General features: G+C 42.2%; 1 protein-coding gene across 1 annotated transcript in view; it reads right to left on the bottom strand.

The window, feature by feature from the left end:
• Window positions 1-18,991, bottom strand: part of DTL (denticleless E3 ubiquitin protein ligase homolog) — a 37,964-nt gene that overhangs the window by 14,138 nt on the left and 4,835 nt on the right. The window contains exons 3-11 of the mRNA XM_050951982.1: window positions 18,477-18,575; window positions 16,965-17,026; window positions 16,753-16,873; window positions 15,605-15,670; window positions 12,111-12,226; window positions 11,224-11,297; window positions 8,224-8,327; window positions 6,929-7,033; window positions 3,186-3,298 (exon numbers count right to left, since the gene is read on the bottom strand). Of these exons, the coding sequence (XP_050807939.1) occupies window positions 3,186-3,298; window positions 6,929-7,033; window positions 8,224-8,327; window positions 11,224-11,297; window positions 12,111-12,226; window positions 15,605-15,670; window positions 16,753-16,873; window positions 16,965-17,026; window positions 18,477-18,575 (860 nt within the window). The remainder of the gene's footprint in view (window positions 1-3,185; window positions 3,299-6,928; window positions 7,034-8,223; window positions 8,328-11,223; window positions 11,298-12,110; window positions 12,227-15,604; window positions 15,671-16,752; window positions 16,874-16,964; window positions 17,027-18,476; window positions 18,576-18,991) is intronic.

Genomic DNA, 18,991 nt, shown 5'->3' with positions numbered 1-18,991 from the left:
CTGAATGGGTCTGAGGGGGGAGGGAGGAACAGAATACAAACTCAGTTGTTGATGCTGTATCCTTTGGGTTCTGGTAAAATCAACATCACAGGTGCTTTGTCCCACATGTTTTATTATGTCATTAGGATGCCAAGATGTACATATAGGTATAAAAACTGGTAGCCAATTGGCTATCTACTGGGATTCAGGATATGTCTTATATTATGTACACATCAGACTACACAGGAACATACGAAGTGTGACACTAGTCAGACCAAGGGTCCTCCTAATCTGGTATCCTGTCTGCTCTGACAGTGGCCAGTACCAGATGGTTCAAAGAAAAGTACAGTTATCCAACCACCTGGCTGTAAAGGAAGTTTCTTCCTTTCCTGGTCAGTTAGTGGTTCAAAGTCAGATGTCCATTTTAAAATAAATACTTTCCACCCCTACCCCTAATGCTAAGCTGAATGCGAAGGTTCTTACAGATGCGACTGATTACTGGACCAGGAGTTGCTTTTCTTGAAGTGCTCACTACATGCAAGTGATATCACATGCTGAAACATGGAACCACAAGGTGCTCCTTGTCTGGTCAGCAATAACCTCTGTCCATGGCATTGCCTGACCTAGGTACTACTCCGACTACTGATCAAGAGTCTCCTGGAAATGTCTTGGGTGGAAAATGTCCTAATTAAATTACCTTTTACCTACCTCTGAATTTGCACAGACAGAGCCTCTTCTCAGAACCCCCTCCCAGTCTGAAAATACGAGGCTAGCCTTTGTCTCTGTTGGCAGCTCACTTGTATGCTTCTCAGAGCAGCTGACCATATATTTTCTATGGCACTGATCATCCCAGGAGCGTGTTTACATCAAAATCAATAAAGTCTGGCAGCCTTCAGGGCACAGGAAGGAATCTGAGTAGGTTGGATTTGTGATAAGTTTTCGATTGTCAGTGCAGAGAACACTACCACTACATAAAGTAGCCACAAGGTTAACATAATAATGGTCATCTGACCACCCTTCATATATTTGTTTTAATTGATGTTTAGCATCCACATGCTACAGCACTGGAAACCTTATAAAAATAAACAGATGGATTTTAAATCCATTTTTTCTGAATTTTATGAAGCCCTTAAATATTCTTGTGGCGTTCCCAGCTTAGTTTCCAGGGAACCTTTTTAAAAGCATGGGCTTGAAATGTGCAATGCAAGATCACACAGCCCGTTTGCTTGGTAAGCGTGTTACGTTATGAACCACTGAAGGGCCTGGCGTGGATAAGCCTAAGTGGATACCTATTACTTTGGCTATGAAAGCAGACACATCACTGCGGCGCTGCTACTCCTAAAGAAGCAGCCAGGAACCTTACAAGAATGCTTCTCTCAGACCCAAAATGGCTATGAGCCTGAGCCAAGACTGCAGTTGTACATATTCAGCACTCCTAACTTTGCTTTTATTTCCAAGCCCATCGTGAAAAGAGAGCAGGCTGGGAAAGCAAGGCAGCTTCAATTTTCAGACAGCTGACTTTGCCAGTGCAATATTCTAAGGTACATGTTAAGTTAGGTATGGGCAGGAGTGAAAGCATAACATCAGAAACATCATTTGGTAGTGAATATGACTAAACCAAGGAATTCAGAAGTGCGCATGCAAGTATGTTTGAAGCCAATTGGCTGACTGGATATAGGTCAGGTTAGCCACATTTAAATAGCTCTCTCTTATCGCCTGTAAGCGGATGAATTTTGCCTCTGAGCAACAGAAGACAGTGTAGAGGTTGCACAGTGCCATGAAAGGGTTACTTGGGGGAGGGGAGTTGGCAAAGGATTTGGGCATGGAACGCAGTATTAGAGATAAAAGTGAAGATTCACTCTAATGTCGATTAAGTTGTGGTTGGTACTTAAATAGGTTCCTATCGATTGAAATCTACCACCACAGGGCAGCTGCCAGGGTAAGGAAATCCAAGTAAGATAATTATAAATATACAGGGGTGGGGTGTGTGTGTGTGCGCGCACGCGCAAAAAGTCTACTCTGCAAACCAGCAATATGATCAGAAATGGCAGGAGCCTTCTGCATGAGAGTGGCTGCGTTTAGGCCAATGGTGCTAATGTAAAATGGAGACAGCAATAACAATTCTAAGACTGAGAAAAAAAGTCTCATGGCCAGTTAAGGCACAGGGTTCCAAATTCACTGATTTCCTGCTCTTACAATCAATATGCCTCAAACTTTACCCCAGAACACTAGTATGGTATTAGGGTGACCAGATGTCCCGATTTTATAGGGATAGTCTCGATATTTGGGGCTTTTTTTCTTTAATATGGGCCCCTATTACCCCCCCACTCCCTATCCCGATTTTTCACACTTGTTATCTGGTCACCCTATATGGTATTGAAAGACACCTCAGCCAGGATTCATTGCAGCACTAAACAGCATAATCTGAAGAGTTACACAAAAAACTTACACAAACAGTCACCTAAAGATTGTACCCATTTGTCCCTTTGTCTGAGAATGCCTCTCTTATCCATGTTCCTGCGTGGATGAAACTCCACAATCCCTCCCCACACGACAGTGGGGAACAGAACTTCTCTCATTTTGAAGGCTCTGCTATTAACATGGTGACATTTGCATTTCCTACACATCAGCTAGAGATGCCAAGTGACTAAGCTCCTCAGCTGTCAGCCAGCATTTCGGAATTTTGCTGAAGGCTCTGGCTGAGCCCTTGCCATAATACAAAGGTTTTAACTATTGCAAATTAAGCATGAGAAAAAGCTGTGTCTGAAGCAGGAGCTTATGAAGTGGAAAAAAAAAGTGCCCCTTAAAACAATTAAGCTGTTAGACTCCACTAATGTGCACCGCTGCTAAATATGAACCAAGAACCTTCTACCTGTCATAGCTGCTGAATAAACAGAAAGAAGATTTTAATGCCCATTAAAACCAGATTAAGATCAGCAACTTACAATAATCAGCAGTGATGAGAGACATAGTGGTGGCAGGAGGTTAGCTCTGTTTTACATTAATAGTTACATTCAGGTTTGACAGCTGTATACTTTGGGCACAACATGCCAGGAACTAAGCCTGTGCTGCTTTAAATGGGACCCTTCCTGCCCACTCATCTCCATTCACTATGTGAATGTGGAAAGCAAACAAAAGGAGAAAACTGAACAATTCTGGGCCCTCAGGTTGGGGCTTTGTGTCTGGGGTTTTTTCAAGTGTCTCACCTTCCAGATGTAGGCACTCTGGTCGCTTGAGCCACTAACCAGGAACTGGTCATCTGGGCTAGTGCTAGACTTGACATAAAAGGTGGAATTCTGGTGTCCATTGAAGACTGCCACTGAGACAAAAAAAAGTAATAAGAATAAATAAACTCAGAACGTAATTCTGGAGTTCAGCTGATTACACAAGTAGGGCTGACATTACAAGCTTTTTCTGCCTGCTCACATAGCTCAGAAGGCAGTGGTTATACAGACTACCTTGCTTTAGGGCCCCAAGTTTCATCCACTAGCTAGCAGGAGACACTATTCCCTTTTGCTATAAACTGGCACAGTGGTGCAGTCATCTAATAGCTTTGTTAAATCCTCTTCTTCCCGTGTGACAGTTCCAGGCAAGGACCTCCTCTGGGCCAAGCCCAGGCCCCTCAGTCAGCCTCTTTGTCGCCTATTCACAGGGCCATGAATGCAACTCTCCCCACCAACCCCAAAAGAATGGGGAACCCAGTAATTGTTGTTAGCTAAGACCTGGCTTCTACTGAAACAGTGGAGGAGGCATTTGCTCTTCCCTCTTCTTCCTGCCAGTGCTTTATGTCTTAAGGAGAATATGTGCTGGCTCAGAGACACTGGTCGCTTGCCTATTTTTAAAGTCTCAGTAACACCTTACCTGAACTATTAAGCCATGAAACTACTGCCCTGAATAGCTGCAATCCTTGGTATGCCAAGAACCGGAAGTTCCAGCAGCCAACGCGGGAGCAGCACACAGATCTAGAGCACTCGGCCACTCTGCACCCAGGCTTCTTATCAAGGTAGAAAGGGCAAGTTACCCAATTTAGCATGATACGTGACTGAGGCCCTCTGCCAACACTGGCATACAGAGCTAGGAAGTGAACTGTGAACGTAGCGGTGTCTGATTTACAGCAGCAATACAGTAAGAACTTGGAGTAGCAGGTTAGCAGGAAATAGAAACTGTAAGTGGTTTCCAAGGAAGTTTGTTTGTATTTGGAGTATTTCATGAACTTGCATTTACAAAGGTCTCCACATCCTGCTGGAACCTGTGGCTCTTGCCAGCTTTTGTTTCAATGCAGTGTTCAGAGTGACAGGGATGCAGCGTGAGCCTGCACTCTGGCAACAGGGACTGATCCTACTGAGGAGCCGTTTCCCCACCTCCTCCTCCAAATTAAAAGGGAACAGAATTGATTCAGACGAGCTACAAAGAGAAAAGCAACAGCAGACCCTGCTGGTTTTCTAGTTATTGAAGTCAATCTGCAAGAGTCTGCTGCCCTCTGCAGGGCTCAGAATAGGATGGACACATTCTGTTTGGCTGAGAATTCTTTGAAACAAAAGTGAAAGGTTTTGCAGCCAATAATATGAATCAAGATTTGCCTCCTAATGCTGATCTGTCATAGCATAGAAGTCAATAGAAGCTAGTGACTAAAATCAAAAGCCAGACTGGAGACTGTCCTGTCCCTCTAGGACAGGGGTAGGCAACCTATGGCACGTGTGCCGAAGGCGGCACGCGAGCTGATTTTCAGTGGCACTCACACTGTCCAGGTCCTGGCCACCGGTCCAGGGAGATCTGCATTTTAATTTAATTTACTTTTAAATGAAGCTTCTTAAACATTTTTAAAACCTCATTTACTTTACATAAAACAATAGTTTAGTTATATATTATAGACTTATAGAAAGAGACTTTCTAAAAACATTAAAATGTATTACTGGCACACAGAACCTTAAATTAGAGTGAATAAATGAAGACTCGACACATCACTTCTGAAAGGTTGCCAACCCCTGCTGTAGGACTAGCGCTGAGTGAATAATTGATTTTGTGGCTGAACTGAAAAATGACCCAAAAATGAGTTTAGTTTTACACCAAAACTGATTTTTTTCAGATTTTTACCAAAACATGAAAACCAAACAAATTTTGTTCGGGTCGAGTGGAACCATCATTTCAAAACAAAATGTCAGTTTGAACCAGTTCATTTGGAAATGAAATCTTGAAAGGAACAGCTGACTTCTTCCATTCTCCACCTCTCATTTTTTACGTGGCTGAAACTATTTGCTGAATTCTACACTAATTCAGGAACAGTCTCCCTGAAACTGCATTTTTCTGTGAATTTACTGTTCAACTGAAGAAATCTGCCCAGCTCTATTTATTAACCTTACACAGGAATAATAAATTATTTAGTTTTTGTATAGAATAGTATGAGTTCAAGGCTCTGTATAGACATTATCTAATTAATCTTTCTTGGGGATCGTAATCACTGTCAACATCTCTATTTTAAACACAGGGAAATGGAGACAGAAAAGTGGAATGACTTGCCTAGAGCTGCACAGCAAATATTACTAGAACTCAGACGTTCTGTTCCACGGTGTGGGAAAAAAATATATAAAAGATCCTTCTAGACACCTCTTCAGCCAGCCTCTCAATCTTACGCCCTCCCTACAAAAGTGTCTGCTATTTAAACAAACAAGACCTAAGGATGGTTGTATGGAGACAAACTGAAGATAAATTAACAAGATGGTGCTGTCGCTGGTTAGTTCTCTCCCCCACCCCCACCTCAGTCTGTACTGTTTGTTTCCTCCCCTGGGATGTAGAGCTTCACGTTTATTAGCACAGAAATCTGATCTGTGATTTCTCTTCTCCAAGTGGCCAGGCTTGCCATTCTTACGTTTCCCCTGTGCTGTGCGGTTGAAGAGACAGGAAGGCAAGACCAGCCTTGGGGAAGGGAATCTCCTTCAGGAAGGCAGCCTGGTGAAAATGCTTCCAGAGCTGAGAAATAGCATATTTGACATCAGCAGCTACTCTGATAATATTGAGAACTGACACTACTGCTCAGCTCTGGAAGGCCTTGTCTACACCAACACTGTAAATTGACCTAAGTTATACTACTCCAGCTATGTGAATAATGTAACTGGAGCCAACGTAGCTTAGGTCAACTTACTGTGGTGTCTATACTACGCTGCATCAACGGGAGACACTCTGCTGTCAACATACCTTACTCTTCTTGTTCCGGTAGAGTACCGGAGTCGACCAGAGAGTGCTCTACTGTCAATTTAGCAGGACTTCACCAGACCCACTAAATCAATCCCCACTGCATCGATCACAGCAGAGTTGATCTCAGGTAAGCGCAGACATGGCCTGAGTGAGCTAGTGACCAGTCCAGTTCCTAGTTTTTATCCCAACTCCATCACGATGGATCTGAGCACATCACAAGAACAGGTATCGTAATAGATGCTCTTTGTAGGCAGTCACAGAAGATACAAAGGAATAAGTAGGCTTCTCATTCCTTCAGGCAGTCCCTCCAAAACAGGGCACAAGTGATGGGGAAAGCTTGCATTGCTACTATCCACATTGTGCCTGGTAGGTGGACAAATGGCACTTCAGTCTGCAAGGGTTAAAAGACAATAAACTTTTCCCATCCTTGGATTCTACCAAAACTGCCAACAAACAGTTCCAGTTAGTGCCAGTTGTGACGGTGGTTTCTGCGATGTGGATATCCAGGCTGAGACCAAACTAATTTCATACAGGCCACCAAATCATCATCTGTTTGCATCAACTTTACTTTCATTACTGACCTGGACCCAACTTGAACTAGATGGGCAAGAAGAGGTCTGTATCCCTTTAACAATGCCCTGAGCCATCCTGACCCCAGATTTTAGCAGGTGCCTAACTTGTGGCTCAAACTTAAAAGCTACATTTTACAGTGTCAGTATAGCCATTTGACAACTGTTTCCATAGATATCATTCTTACCTGGAGTGGTCTTTAAACTTGTCGTACTGAACATGTAAATATTGTCATCTGTGCAGTTAGCAAACAGACTGGTACCAGTGGAGTCCAGAACCAGACTAGAATATCCTGGAGACAGAAAGAGAAGTTCTGCATAACCAGTAATTCCAAAAAAACAAGTGGAAGCTTCTGGGCACAATTCTGGGCATCTCTATTACATGTGGTTACTGGGATATTCTTTTTTCGGAGGGCACAGTGACTGGAGGATCAAATTTCCTAGAACTGATGCAGCATATTCTCACCGCTGAACTCTTCCAAGACTTTATGGAGAAGTTTAGAAACCACCCATCTCACCTATACAAGCCGGACTTTCAAAAGCAGCAATCTCACAGGCATTTGTAAAGTTGGATTTACAGGGGTAACAAGAACATCCAGATTTATACACAGCAAAAGATTAAATAAATAACCACCAAGAGTTTTGGAAGGAACACAAAACTCCACGCTTCGGGGCATAAGTCAACCTCTAACTGATTAGTTAGGATTCCAGGGTTAGGGAAAAACATTTCCTGTGTGCAGATTATTTCATAACCGCCTGCTGCAGGATTTCTTTCATCTTGTTTGGAAGCAGCTTGTACTGGACTCTTACTGTCAGAGACATGATACTGAACTAGATGGAGCACTGGTCCGATCCAGTATGCTATTCTTGTGGAGTTGGGATACAAGGATTTTAATCAATGTAAGTGCAGAGCAACAGAAATAAAATCAAGATTTTTATAATAAGCTGGGCCTTAAAGTGAGGTTCTAGTCAAGAAAGCTACCATATAAAAATAGCACCCTCTTATTCAGTAGATCTGCTCCCATTGTGTATTCAGAGTTAGAGCTGCTTACTTTTCTGGCCAACAGAAGTTTTACTGTGTTGTACTCCTGTTGGCTCTGCTGAGCCCACACAGCAAAGAGAGAAGGAGCTGAATTTGGTTTTAGCTCGTTCATCGTCATCAAGTTAGCTAAGTTCAAATTGCAGGACCATGTTCTCCACTCAGTTACTTTTGTGCAATCCCACTGGAAAGGCCCACAGAAGTTATTATTACTGGTTTGATGATACAGAAGCAGGAGAAACAGCTTGACTTTCAGATCTCTGCTTGAATTTATGGTGCTGGCTGTTTTTAAAAAAAAAAAAAAAAAAAAAGTCCTGCTAAACCAGGCCAGTCAGATCTGGAAATCACTGACACAAGGCATGAACCCCCTCCAAGCCGTCTTCTTTTACATCATTTTTCAGATCAATCTGCAACCTTGAGGAGTAATATCATTCAATTGCTTACCCAGTTTGCGAGTGCTGATCCCAGGGTAGCAGAATGACTTGAACGGCACCGGATCCTGCCGATACATGGTGTAGTTCTTGCGCAAGTCCCATACTTTGATTACACTGAAATTCAAGATACAGGCAACTCCTTCTACATCTGCTACACAGAGCTGATAAATTTCAGAGTAGCAGCTGTGTTAGTCTGTGTATCCGCAAAACAAACAGGAGTACTTGTGACACCTTAGAGACTAACAAATTTATTTCAGCATAAGCTTTTGTGAGCTACAGCTCAGTTCTTCGGATGCATAGAATGGAACACACAGACAGGAGATATTTATACGTATAGAGAAACATGAAAAGGTGGAAGTATGCATACCAACTGGAAGAGTCTAATCAATTGAGATGAGCTATCATCAGCAGGAGAAAAAAAACTTTTGAAGTGATAGAGATGACCCATAGAAGGTGTGAGGAGAACTTAACATAGGGAAATAGGTTTAAACAGAGACTGGGAGTGGTTGGGTCATTACACTAATTGAATCTAAGTTAATTGTATCTAATTTGCATATTAATTTGAGTTCAGCAGTCTCTCTTCGGAGTCTGTTTTTGAAGTTTTTTTGTTGCAAAATTGCCACCTTCAAGTCTGTCCACTGAGTGGCTAGAGAGGTTGAAGTGTTCTCCCACTGGTTTTTGAATGTTATGATTCCTGATGTCAGATTTGTGTCCATTTATTCTTTATGGACACAAATCTGACATCAGGAATCATAACATTCAAAAACCAGTGGGAGAACACTTCAACCTCTCTAGCCACTCAGTGGACAGACTTGAAGGTGGCAATTTTGCAACAAAAAAAAACTTCAAAAACAGACTGCAAAGACAGACTGCTGAACTCAAATTAATATGCAAATTAGATACAATTAACTTAGGTTTAAACAGAGACTGAGAATGGTTGGGTCATTACACTAATTGAATCTATTTCCCTATGTTAAGTTCTCCTCACACCTTCTATGGGTCATCTCAATTATCACTTCAAAAGTTTTTTTTCTCCTGCTGATGATAGCTCATCTCAATTGATTAGACTCTTCCTGTTGGTATGCATACTTCCACTTTTTCATGTTTTCTGTATGTATAAATATCTCCTGTCTGTGTGTTCCATTCTATGCATCCGAAGAAGTGAGCTGTAGCTCATGAAAGCTTATGCTGAAATAAATTTGTTAGAGCTGATAAAAGCATTCTACAGCAATTAGAGAATGGCTCCCCACCACTTGTATCCAGAGAATCTAGAAATGCAGCATGACTGAAGCAAACCAGAGCAGAGGCCTGCTCAGAGAATGACAACTGAGATTGCTGGGCTAGACAGTGGAGTCATTGGCTGCCTTTCACTTTCCAGAATGTTCTATTTTTGCAACCAATATAATATATTTAAGGCTAAAGCATGGAAGTTTTCCAGTTCAAGAATTAGGTTTCAGAGAGAATCGAGATGTAATTTGACCCAATGAGATAAAAAACTAAGTTAATTTTCTCAGATGAAAACTAAAATAAAGAGGATGCATTGATATTTTGATAGTCATACTGAAAAAGCCCTTCAAGCGTCTTCCCTGGTCTGTGTCATGAAGACCCTGACCCAGCAATGAGCTCCATGCAGGTGGGCCCCAGCCCTGTTGACTTCACTAGCACTCTGCTTGTGTGCAGGGATCTGGCCACATAGAGGTGATTGCAGGATCAGAGCCTGAGAAGGTAATCTCCATATTAACCAGAAGGACAGTTTATTAGTACTCCAACATATACCAACAGACCTTGCACCCCAAAAATGCACCCTCCGTAACTCGACAGTTTTTTATCCTGCACACTCACACATATCCAGCTGCAGCTCATTATTTGAAGAATAATATTTCCACCCAGTAGCTTGACAGCGTCCCCTAAACAAAAATGGAGGTGCTAGAACAGTTAAATCAGCATCCATCTGGTACTTGGTTATGAAGCTTGAAAGAAAACTCAATCACTTGTCATGAATAGCAGCAATACCTTGGGTTTGCCATCACAACCCATTTTAGGACACCAGGCTTTAAGAGAGATTAGTCACATAAGGCCCATAATTTTAACATACCTTTACAGGAGTGCTCTTTCTATGCCAAATTTTTTAAAAAAATTCATGGCTTGCCCTACTAATTTAAATCCCCGGTAAGGAGGAGTAAGAAACACATTCAGAACTGGTAATGCAATCCAGCAGACTCAGCACCGGTCTGGAGTCAGAAGACCTCCTAGGGTCTGTCTACACTGCAATTAGACACCTATGGCTGGCCCACATCAGTTGGCTCAGGTTCATAGGGCTATAAAATTTTGGCGTAGATGTTTGGGCTCAGGCTGAAGCCTGAGTTTTGGGACCCTTTCCGTCACCTGGTCCCAGAGTCCAGACTCCAGCCTGAGCCATCTACACCACAGTTTTACAGTCTCACAGCCTGAGCCCAAGTTAGCTGGCATGGGCCAGCCACAGGTGTTTAATTGCAGTGTAGACATACCCTAAGTGATTTGGGGAAAGCCACCTAGCTGCTCTTTGCCTCTGTTTTCCCACCTGTAACATGGGGGAAATGCTTGCTCACCTTTGTAGAGGATTTAAAACTCTACAGATGAAAAACTGCTATTATAGTGCATTGCTTCCTTAAAAGAGATGCTATCCAGTCTCATTTAGATCTAAAATTAACATTGTTAGAGACCTTTCTGATCGGCAAGTAGAGTGAATTTCCCTACGCAGTTAAACAAGGCATCTCAACCGCCCGCGTGCCAGAATACCAGAGCCTGAGCTTGCCTCCTGTTAGAACCATTCATGGCTCTTATTGTCTACTCAAGATTTTGTTAGATGGACAATCAGTAACACTTGAGATGGTGACCAGCAATTTACTCTGATTCAAGCAATATGTAAAATCGACTGGGACCCATACAATTTCTGTTCAGTTTCTGCCCATGCCACTAAGAGGAAAATTCAGATTGAATTTTTTTTCTGAGTTATTCTCTCTCTCCTTACCCATCCACAGCTCCTGCAGAGATAAGGGTGTGTTCATCTTGAAGCAGCACCACTGTCACACTCTGCTGGAAATCCTAAAAGGAAAAAAAAAGCTATTTGTTTTCTGTCAGAGTCTATAGAGATTCTCTGCAAAGTTCAAGGCCAGCATGAATGTTTGGAAAATCAGTTCACTCTCCCTCCCAGACAGACAATTTCTGAGTTCTGCCAAACTTTTAACCAGCCTCAGTCTTGCTCCAGTAGCAGCTCAGTCCTTGGACTCCACCACGGTCACAAAGTTTTTGTTGCCCAGCAATTTAGTCACTATAGAGGAGGCCCAGGAGTGCTAGCAGCAATTTAGGACACCAGGTTCTGATCCTGCAAGAGCCCCACAAGTAGAATTCCCACAGAGGTCAATGGGATTGGGCTCAGATTTGAAAACACCCCTCACAGATTAGACATAGTAGAGCTCTTGCACCATGACATTTAGTGGATGAAGTAGGCACAACTCTTACTCCTGTGAGTTATAAATATCAAAGCATGACAGTGTGAACAGCTTCCCGAAAAAGCCAATCTTAGAAGCCTAGAAATGGAGTAATGATCCTGCCAAAGTAAAAACACAAGAGCATACCCGGCAAGGAAAGAACATGTGGTTTGCTCAAGGATAACTGGAGCTCATAGTTAATTCCCCATACAGATGACCCAAATTGATCACAGCATCTGATTATAAAACAACGATAGAGATCAGGCTTTGAAGAATATATGTTTATCAGTATTTCTGTCCCATTCAAACTAGATAGCTCTCCCCAGTTGAGATGCTCTCTTGTTCATTACTTTGCAAAGCTATCACAACACAAAATGCTATTTTGGGAAGTAGAGTCCTAAATTTCTTTCACTTTCCAAATTCTTACCACTGAAGGGGCAAGTCCTCTGAGATTCTGCTTTTTCTTCTTTGGTTTGGAGAGTATCTGCTTGTCTACTATGTTGTGGGCTCCTCCAATTTGATTCACCTGCCTGTAAAATCCATCTGAAAGACAGTTCCAGGAAGCCTCACTTATTACTGCTAGATTAGCTCCCATTTATAGCCTTTGTTTTAATAAAAATAGACACGAAGTGGAAATACATTCTAGGAAGTGACTGAGAGTGACCTTTAGTTTCATTCATATACTCTGCAAACAAGCATTTTCAATTATTTCTAATGCTGAATAGAAGCAGGAAATAAAGAACATGAGCATATATTTGTAATAGCTGCCACACAATCAGGACTCTTCAACAGGTTAAATTCTTCCTGATTAAGTGAAGTGCAAACCATGGTTAGCCCTTTAGGACAGTGAGTTCTACAATTAATTTCACTAATCAAGTATCTGTGTAATACATTTAAATCCTGCATGCAGTCATGAGGTTTATTAAATACAGTGTGTGTCAAGTTTCTAAAAGTTAGCACTTACATAGCACTTCATTAACCTTAGCTAAATTGTGAGGGGAAATGCATCTGATCATCTAGTCCAGTGCAGGATTGCTCCCACAGTATATTTGTAGTGCTTTCTCCAATCTGGTTCCAAGTACTCTCATTGAGGAGACTCAGTTTTCTGTTCATCCACCACTCCTGCACCTATCACCATGGTGTCTGAGCACCTTACAAAGCCATCTGACTGGTCTACAACTAGCCTGAGTTCTGTCACATATGGCGCAGCTTAGTGAGAGTGCCTTGCCCATGTGTCAGTGCTGACGAGGTTTAAAACCAATGTTATGGTGTCATTTCTTGCATGAGAGACAATGTAGGACTGATAAATGAAATTGTTTTCAATTGTTCACTTAGTTAATGTAACTTCTGTTCACCATTCACTACACTTGCCTATACTGTAACTTCTGTTCCATATTGTAATTCAAACCCCATTTTAAAACACTCACTCCATTTTGTAAAAGCTTCCTCCAACCTTCATTTTTGCAAACCCTGCTGTAATCTTATTAGTTTAGTTTAGATGTGTGAATGAGGTATGTATGAATGATGGAATCAACCTCCAGCCCCAGCCTGTCCTGATGAGATAAAGTTCAAATACCAACGGCTGAAGACCTAGACAACAGCCCTAAACAAAGTAAGAAGCATCCACCCTAAAAAGAAAAGGACAACAGAACAACAGAAGGAAGATCAAAGCCAGGTCCAAGGCTGAAAGTCACGCCTGCAATTGATGGGTGATCAATCTAAACCTAGAGGCAGCGTGACACAGCAAGACCTATAGACTTTGAATCCAAACTAAAAGCCTATAAAAAAGAAGGGTGAGATGAGAAACTCTGGGTAACCTTCCGCTGCCAACATGGAAGAACATCGGTGCCTGCCCAACAGAGATCCAGCTCAGCCTTGTGCCCAGCTTTCCTGGCCAGTTAGCTGCCACAAGCTACGAACCCAAGCTGCAAAATCAAGCCATGAACTTAAGCTATCTTCAGGACTGGTAACTATGCAGCAGCTGCAGAACACCTGATGAATGTGGATGTGTGTGTGTGAATGTGTGTATATAGGTATTAGGTATAATGTGAATGTGTGTGTGTGTGTGTAGGTAATAGGTATAATGTGTGTGTATAAGAATTAAGATATTAGTCATAAATTATCATAATAAATGTGGCATCTTTGCCTTGTCCCCTTTAATAAGATCCTGCTGGTTTTTACTGGTCTAATATAATTGGTACAACATCAGATAACTGTGAAGTAAAATCTCAGGCAGGTAGTTTTTGGATCAGAGTTTTCCTCTTTTGATTGTACTCACTGAAATCATAGCAGTTAGGACATCTACCAGCTCATAGCCCGAACCCTCACACACTCTCCTTTCCAGTCTTGGATATTTCTCTAACAATTCCCCCCCCGCCGCCGCCTGATCCAGTGAGTTGAAGTCCCAAATTGATTGGCAAGAGCATAGGTACAGTGGAAGCGTGGAGAACAGCATGCACCAAGAGCTGTTTCCTCCAGATGGCTTCTTGAGAGCCTGAACAGCAAAAGCCCTGATCAGCAGCTGAGAACAATTTGTAGCAACTCTGACTCTGAACAACAAGACAACTTATTAAACAATCAATTTGTAAACACCTAGAGGATAATGGTGTTATAAAGAATAACCAGCACAGATTTGTGTAAGAACAAATCAGGCCAAATCAACCTTATTTCCTTCTTGGACATGATTTCTGGCTTAGTGAATACGGAGGAAGCAAGATGAGATAACTTCACTTTAGTAAGGCTTTTGACACAGTCCCACATGACATTCTAATAAGCAAAGTAGGGAAATGTGACCTGGATGTAATGATCATAAAGGTGGGTGTATAACTGATTGAAAGACACTGAGCAGGGAGAGGTTGAAAACACTTTGGAAGACAAGATTAGAATTCAAAGTAACCTTGACAAACTGGAGAATTGGTTTGAAGTCAACAAGATGAAATTCAATAAAGACAAGTACAAAGTACTGCACTTAGGAAAGAAAAAAAAAATCAAACGCACAACTATGAAATGGGGGGTTATAGTGGACCACGGATTGAATATCAGTAAACAATGTCATGCAGTTTAAAGGCTACTATTCTGGGGTGTACAAACAGATGTCTCATATGTAAGGCATGGGAGGTAATTGTACTGCTCTACTGGGCATTGGAGAGGCCTCAGCTGGAGTACTGTGTCCAGTTCTGGACAACACACTTTAGGAAAGATGTAGATAAACTGAAAAGAATCTGGAGGAGAACAATGATAAATGATAAAAGGTTAAGAAAACCTGATCTAGGAGGAAAGGTTAAAAAAAGACTTAGGTGTGTTTAGTTTTGAGAAAAGAAGATCAAGGGGGAACTTGAAAAGAGTTTTTTGATATTTTGAGGGCTGTTATAAAAAGGACGGTGATTAATTATTCTCCATGTCCAGTGAAGGCAGGGCAAGAAGTAATGGGCTTAATCTGCAGAAAGGGGGATTTAGGTTAGATAGTAGGAAAAACTTTCTAGCAATAGGGGTAGTTACACTATCAAATAGGCTTCCAAGAGAGGTTGTGGAATCCCACTCACTGGAGGTTTGTAAGATTAGCTGGACAAACACCTGTCAGGGATGAGGCTTATTTGATCCTATCTCATCTTAGGGGGCTGGACTTGACGATCTCTCAAGGTCCCTTTCAAGCCTCACATTTCTGTAATTATGGCCCACAAAACATATCAATACACAGACTTAGGCAAATCTGAGAGTCCCATGAAAGTGGCAATACCCATTAAATACAGATAAATTAGATCCTTGGTTTTCTCCCATTAAAGCAGCTTTCCCCCCAAATTATCCATGTCCCGTTCAAGGAGCGTTGCCAGTAGTGCAATGAACTGTATCAACCCAATGAATAAGCTCCAAGATGGAACAAAACCCACCAGCCCCATTACACACATTTGAAAGCTCACCTACCTTTTTTGTTGCATCTGGTGTCCCAGAGCATGACGTTTCCATCTCTGCCTCCAGTACAGAAGACAGCTGAGGGAAACATATTTATTAGCTTCAAAAAGTTACAGGTGTTCATTTTAGAAGATTAACTGAAGCCAGGGTGACACCGTGTTTATGACAATGCCCAGCCTCATCTGCCTCTCCTAGCCCTAAACCTGGCAACCACATCTCAAGGCTGCAGGCTCACTGCTAAGGTGATAGATTTAGAATCTGAGGAAAGGCAGCCTGCTGCTTGGTACTGTTTGACAAAGGAGATTGGTGGGTTTGTCCTCATTATAACTGACAGGCAATAACTGAAGATAGTAGCATCTGAATATACAAGGAGAACTGAATGACTCAGGGGACCTCCAACTTTAATAGCTTAAATTTGGCTCAGGCTAGTGATGACAAGAAGTTACCAGCATTAAATCGCTTTCTGGTGTCCCGAGCAGGAGTAGCTAATCTTACTATAGTTCAGGGGTGGCCAAACCTACTGATTCTCTGAGACGCATACGACAATCTTTTGAAGTTCAAGAGCCAGGGCTTGCCTTCTGGTTTCAGGGCTTCAGCCTGGCAGGAGGCACTACCGGGGCTTGGGCCATCAGCCCTGCTCCAGCTGAAGCCCCAAGCCCCGGCAGGTGCGCCCGGGAGGGCTGAAGCCCCGACACCCCCCCTCCCCTCAGAGGAGAAGCTCCTAGCTCCTAGCCCTACCCTGCTGCAGGGCAGAAGCCCCGAGCTCCACCCCACCCCTCAATCCAGTAAACAGAGAAGCGAGGGGAAGCATGAGGAGGGCTCCACGAGCCGCACTTTTAACTGTAAAAGAGCCGCATGAGGCTCAAACTGTGGTTTGGCCACCCTTGCAACAGTTCCTTTTGTATAACTATCTACCACAGACACCCTTGTTGACAACTTCAGCCTAGAGACTGCTAAAACTGAGTGGTACTGGAAACTTAACCAGCCTTTCACCCCAGAGGGGGTCTGTACTAGACACAATTGAGCCACATTGAAAGAGCAGTGGGAGGAAGCCTACTCAGGCACTGCCTGTGCTACAAACAGTGAGTTTTGGCCTCCACAGATCTCATCAGCGCTAAGATTTACTTAAAAAAAATGGGAAAAGAATCATGAACATTTACCTTTCTCAAATTTAGAGAAAGCAACTGACTTGAGGCTGCACTGATGACCTTTACATATGCCAAGCAGCTCACCAGCCCTTACGTCCCACACCTTGGCTGTCTGGTCTCCTGAAGCTGTAACCTTGAGGGGAACAAATGAAAAGATTTAGTCATTCTTTGCAGTCATTCACCAGACCAATAAAAATAAAGTCAGACAGCACAAGTCATCTTACAATCCTGTGTTCCCCAGGCACCCAGGCAAGGTCGAAGACAGCATTAGAGTGAGCCAGCCACTCTGAAGGAAAAACAAAATCTAAGATTAGTTCAGACCATGCAAAAAGTAGGCATCTTGGAAACACATTGAAATGTGACATTCGCTTGTAGAGAACTATGAACATTTTTTTAATCCAATATTCAAATGACTAAATTTTGTTACTTGTCATCAACAGCTTTTCATGAGTGCTAAGAGCAACGTGGCACAATTTGTTTAGAACATAAGAACGGCCGTACCAGGTCAGACCAAAGGTCCATCTAGCCCAGTATCCTGTCTACCGACAGTGTCCATTGCCAGGTGCCCCAGAGGGAGTGAACCTAACAGGCAATGATCAAGTGATCTTTCTCCTGCCATCCACCTCCACCCTCTGATAAACAGAGGCTAGGGACACCATTCCTTATCCATCCTGGCTAATAGCCATTTATGGACTTGACCACCATGAATTTATCCAGTTCTCTTTTAAACCCTGTTATAGTCCTAGCCTTCACAACCTCCTCAGGTAAGGAGTTCCACAAGTTGACTGTGCACTGTGTGAAGAACTTCCTTTTATTTGTTTTAAACCTGCTGCCTATTAATTTCATTTGGCGACCCCTAGTTCTTGTATTATGAGAATAAGTAAATAACTTTTCCTTATCCACTTTCTCCACATCACTCATGATTTTATATACCTCTATCATATCCCCCCTTAGTCTCCTCTTTTCTAAGCTGAAGAGTCCTAGCCTCTTTAATCTTTCCTCATATGGGACCCTCTCCAAACCCCTAATCATTTTAGTTGCCCTCTTCTGAACCTTTTCTACTGCCGGTATATCTTTTTTGAGATGAGGAGACCACATCTCTATGCAGTATTTGAGATGTGGGCATACCATATATTTATCTTATATCATATCTTATATATTTATATAAGAGCAATAATATATTCTCAGTCTTATTCTCTATCCCCTTTTTAATGATTCCTAACATCCTGTTTGCTTTTTTGACTGCCTCTGCACACTGCGTGGACATCTTCAGAGAACTATCCACGATGACTCCAAGATCTTTTTCCTGACTTGTTGTAGCTAAATTAGCCCCCATCATATTGTATATATAGTTGGAGTTATTTTTTCCAATGTGCATTACTTTACATTTATCCTGGATTTCAGTCTCTTCCCTAGCAGCCTAAATTTGGCCTCCAGGACATCTCTTCTACCCTTCCCTATGTCACTGTACCACGGTACTACACGTACCACGACCACTGGCTCCTCCTCAGCACTACACATAAGTCTGTCTAGATGCCTTGAGAGATCCGCAGCCTTCGCACCAGGGGACATGCCCATGCTACTGCGTTAAAAACAGAAGCCAGGAACTTACAAAGAAGGAATGCAAGTACTGCCCATATTTAAATATTAGTCAACACAGCAAAAGCACTTGTTGCTTCTAACAAATCATGCCCATTTTTATATCAGGTTCAGATCTTGCTCTGCATTACATTTACCTCTAAAGATCTGCTTGCGACTGTTTTGGGTGTCAGTATCATAAAGCCTAACAAAACCTTCTTCATTTGCGACTGCAAGTACATGCTGCGAATCTGAAGCTGAAAGACAAATGATTGGAAGTTAATTTTTTTTTATATTAAATAGCTACCACAATGTTTCCTTCCTAAAAGAGAACTGCAAACAAATTACTTAAATAGAATATACAGCAATTGCACAACTTTGGAAAAGTAATTAGCACTTACATAGCAATTTACATCTTCAAAGCACTATATAAACAGTAATGCTCCATAACAGAATAGGAATAGCCCACTTTACCAAAGGGAAAACAGAAAGCTTACGTGACTTGACAAATGCTACAGTGAGATGGTAGCAGAGACACAATTAGAACTCAGATATTTCTAACTACTAATCCACTGCTGCTTCAGTAGTTTATAAAGAATATCAGAATGGACAAAGTAGAGAATTGGGCTGATACCAATAAGATGAAATTCAATAAAGACACGTGCAAAGTACT

The sequence above is a fragment of the Gopherus flavomarginatus genome, chromosome 4 (genome assembly GCF_025201925.1).
Source record: "Gopherus flavomarginatus isolate rGopFla2 chromosome 4, rGopFla2.mat.asm, whole genome shotgun sequence".
Taxonomy (NCBI): Eukaryota; Metazoa; Chordata; order Testudines; family Testudinidae; genus Gopherus; species Gopherus flavomarginatus.
Note: the sequence above shows the minus strand (reverse complement) of the source record. Positions and strands in the feature narration are given on the sequence as shown.